This window comes from Charadrius vociferus, unplaced genomic scaffold (genome assembly GCF_000708025.1).
Source record: "Charadrius vociferus isolate BGI_N301 unplaced genomic scaffold, ASM70802v2 scaffold54, whole genome shotgun sequence".
NCBI lineage: Eukaryota > Metazoa > Chordata > Aves > Charadriiformes > Charadriidae > Charadrius > Charadrius vociferus.
In genome coordinates this window covers 4,394,194-4,398,134 of record NW_009648350.1, presented here as the reverse complement: position 1 = coordinate 4,398,134, position 3,941 = coordinate 4,394,194, and the positions used below count along the sequence as shown (strand labels likewise).

Genomic DNA, 3,941 nt, shown 5'->3' with positions numbered 1-3,941 from the left:
GCCGGTGGGGCCAAGGCCACACCCGAGGGTACTGCCGTCCCCCTGCCGTCACCCCCGTGCTCCTCGGCCAGAGGGGTGGGCGAGCTTCCCGCTCACGCCGTGTTCCTGAGGTCACCTGCATGGACCGTGACAAGCCCCGGGGTCAGGGAGCCGTATCGGGGCGCATGTGGGGGTTCCCTGTTGCCACCAGCCCTTGCTCGCATAGGACTGTCGTCGCCTATAGGAGGCCACGTGGTTTCGCCCTCCCCCTTCCTGCAAGTTCGGGGCTGTCAAGCTGTTTGGCGTCCACATAGGAGACGTGCCGCTTCGCTCTGGGTCTCTGCGTTGGCCAACGGGGCCCTTCTCCACCTCCCCGTGGCAGGTGGAGCTTGGTGGAGCTCAGCAGGTCCTGGTGCCTCCCAGGGATGAGCGTCTTCTCCTGCACCCTCAAACCCTGGGGAGAAACCCCACCTCACGGTGAGGAGGCAGCGGCAGCGCCACGCCGGGGTTGCCAACACAGGGTTCCCGTGCCACCGGGGAGTGCCAACACCTCCCTGGGTGACGACAGAGCGTAGGCAGGGATGGCAGCCAACGTGTGGCTGGCCATGGCAGCAGGTGAACAAGGATGCTGGTGCCATTGTAGGTGTCCCTGCCCGATGGGGGACGCATATCCTGGCGCTGTCGTGCCAACTGCCGTGCAGCAGATGGGACCTGGCGTGCTCCCCGCTCTGCCCGTCTCCCCTCGGGGTCGATGGGAGCTTCGGCCCCAGGAGGCGGGTGGGAGGCACGTGGTGAGGTTACGGTTGCTGCCTTGCCTGGAGACACTTGTGGGAGGTGGCAGCATCAAGCCGCCTTGATTTAAAGCCAGATGACAACACTTGGAAATGGATTAAAAACCACTTCTTTCCATGGCCACTGCTGGCCTGTGCAGCTCGGCGTTCCGGGGTGCCTCCGAGGCTTTGGCGTGGCTGCAGGAGGGTTCGGATCCTCACCCCAGGGCAGGGGGAGCTCCCCGTATCGTTGGGCAGAACAGGGTTGGCGGTCGCCTCCTGTCCCCGGGGCGCGTCTTGTGGGTGCGAGCCCGGTCTCGCAAGGGTTTGCATGGTGGATGTGTTCCACAGCAGTGCTGCTGTGCTCCATGGGTGACCGGTTCCTATTAGAGGCAACAAACATCAGCGAGTCCAGGGAAGCTATTTTTAAGCAGAGGAAGCACTAGAATAGCATCCTGAGTTTTTTAAGCCTGTGACTTACTAAAGAGCCCAAGTCCTTCGATAGCGTCGAGAGTAGTATGTGAGCTCTTGGGTCCCATTTTGGCAACTGGCATTGCCCAGAGGTCCAGGTGCAAGCCCGCAGGGTTGCTAGTAAGACCCAGCAGACCCTTCCCATGTACATGTGAGCACCTCTGGTCTCCAGCGGGTGCAAAGGGCTCAGCCAAGGACAGTGCTGTGGATTTCCAGGGCTGCAACCCATCTGGTTACCCAGCTGGATGGAGTCAGAAAAGGCAAAGCACGTGCAGGAGCTGGTGGGACAGTGAGTGAGATACTCAGCCAAGCATCCCCACCCCACAGACCTCCCCTTCCTGCTGCCTGCTCGGGGTCCCTGTGTTAGGATGCCGTTGGCAGGACTTGTGTGTCCCAAATTGGTTCATTTTGGCTGTTGTCACCTTGAGCTGTTTCCATCTGGAGTCCCAGAACCCACGTCCTCCAACCCCCTTTTCTCCCCGCTGTTTTGTGTCAGGGTTGATCTCTTGGTACCGGTGTAGATATAGTCCTGGCAACTGCCATCCCATAAATGGGACAATTCCCAAAACACTTCAATTTCCGAGGCTGTTCTCCTAGGAGAGTGCCCTCTTGGAGGCTTTCACCATCCCACTCACACGTGCGCTGTGGACCTGCAAGAGTTGGTGTTTGAGGTGTGCAGGTGGGATGGACGCAGCCTCCTGCCGGTCCCCTTCACCCGACGCCCTTGCTGCGGGAGGCGTGCGTGCCAGCCACGCTTATCTTCTGCTCTCAAGGTCCACAGGTCATAGGGCTGACGTCCTGCTTACTCATCGCATGTCCTTCTCTTCCAGGCCGTGCTGAAAGACCAGAGCCAAATGAGGCAGATGGAGCTGGAGATCAGACCCGTCTTCCTGGTCCCAGACACCAACGGCTTCATCGACCACCTCAGCAGCTTGATAACACTGCTGGACTGCAGGAAATTCATCCTGGTGGTGCCCCTGATCGGTGAGTAGGGCCGGCGTGAGGTGGGAGCTTCCCCTCTCCCTCGGCGCGGGCTGTCTCTCCGTTCCGGCTCCCTCTCTCCCTGCCTCACGTGCCCGCAGTGCCTGTGTGGTCTGGGGCTGGACGGCTCGTGCCGTGGCCGGCTGGCAGCGGAGGTGGAGCTGGCATCCGTCCTGCCCCGTCTCATCCCAGCTGTGGCCGGCGTTCCTTCAGCCCGTGTTGCCCTTTTCCCTTCCTGCCAGCTTTCTGCCCGTGGCGCTCAGCAAAGCTCTTCTCCTCCTGGTGCGTTTGAGGGTGCCAGGGGCAGGGAGAGGCAGGCGGGTGTTAAATGGGATTTGGAGGGAATTTTGGAGGGAGCAAGGAGGAGGAATTGTTAAACAATCAGAGCAGATAGCTTATCCCAGCTGAGCTGGGGCTTAGGCAGCCTGAGCAAATGGCCGGCCTGTGTCCCAGCGTCTCAGAGCTGCTCAAGCCCAGCCCTTCTTTTTATCCTTATAAAGCTCGCAGTAAAACAGCAAGCTGGTTCCCGTTATTGGTAAACACTCACCCTGGCAGATAACGGCTGTGCTGCTGGGTGGTCTCCCAGGGTGGCGGGAGGATTTGGTTAGATGCCTTTGCTCTGATTGTTTGATCACGCTCCGGGCTGGAGGTAGCGTTCCTCCGGCCAGTGTTGCTCTGGTGCCCAGTGCATCCCGGTGCCAACCTGGCTTTTGGAGGATCCCCGAGGGCAGCAGAAGAGGCCAGAGCAGGAGCGGGGGGCCGAGCCTCGCAGAGCCCACAGGCTGTCCCCGCTGTCCCCATCCCTGGGTGGCGGGGAGCCCACTCTGCCCTGCGGGCATCTCCAGCGTCCAAGGCGTACGAACGTGCCCATCTCCTGGCCTGCGGGGCGCAGGGTTGCCTGCCCTCCACGCCATTATGGGCCTTCCTTCTCAACTCCTGGTAGCCAGCAGACAGCTCTGACTGCCCCAGAGCCAACATCCAGCCTCCACCCTTCCCCGCGAGGTGAACAGACTGGCTCAGGGGGGATTGCCGGAGCTGGGGACCAGACCCCTGGGTGAGGGGGAGCAGGGCTGGCCGCCTGCCCGGCTCAGCGCGGGAGCTGCCGAGGTGCTCTGCGGTTTGGCACCACAGTGCCAGGGCTTTGTGTGGAGGCGAAGGGAAAGAAAGCCGGGCAGCACCGGCAGAACCTGGGCGGCCCCAGGGGTTGCGGAGCACGTTAACACCCGAGAGAGCCGGGACCTGCTGCTGGAGCCATGGCGCTGGTGTACTCCTCTGGTTGGCGTGAGGCTTCTCCATCCGAGCCCCAGCCAGGGGCAGCACTTACAGGAGAAATGAAAACCCCGCTCACATCCCTGTGCAAGATGTTGCTGCTCTCAACCTGCAAAAGGATCCCGGCCTGCCCTGCCCTGAGCAGGAGGAGCCGCAGCGACTGAGCACCTTCGGCGCTGTCCTGTCCTGCTGCCTCCCTGCGCAGCCCGTCGGAGGGGGGATAGAGTAACCACGTCCCACTGCCTGCCGTGAGCCTCTCCTGCCGCTGCTGAAGCACCCCGAAGCCGGAGACTGCCTGTCCGTGATGGGTGTTGGTCAAATTCCCTCTCATCCCTGAGGAAAGCCATCAGTGCTGAGACCTGGGTGCAGGCAGGAGGAACCCGTCCCCTGGGGTAAGCCGGGGGCCCGTGGCTGCTGGGATGGAGACCTCTGTGCCGTGCCCCATCGCCAGCACGGGGCACTCCTCCCCGC

General features: G+C 62.1%; 1 protein-coding gene across 1 annotated transcript in view; it reads left to right on the top strand.

The window, feature by feature from the left end:
- The window catches only part of SMG6 (SMG6 nonsense mediated mRNA decay factor), a 133,467-nt gene that overhangs the window by 114,944 nt on the left and 14,582 nt on the right, over positions 1 to 3,941 (top strand). Inside the window, 1 exon segment of the mRNA XM_009885176.1 lies at positions 2,051 to 2,204. Coding sequence (XP_009883478.1) covers positions 2,051 to 2,204 — 154 coding nt within the window.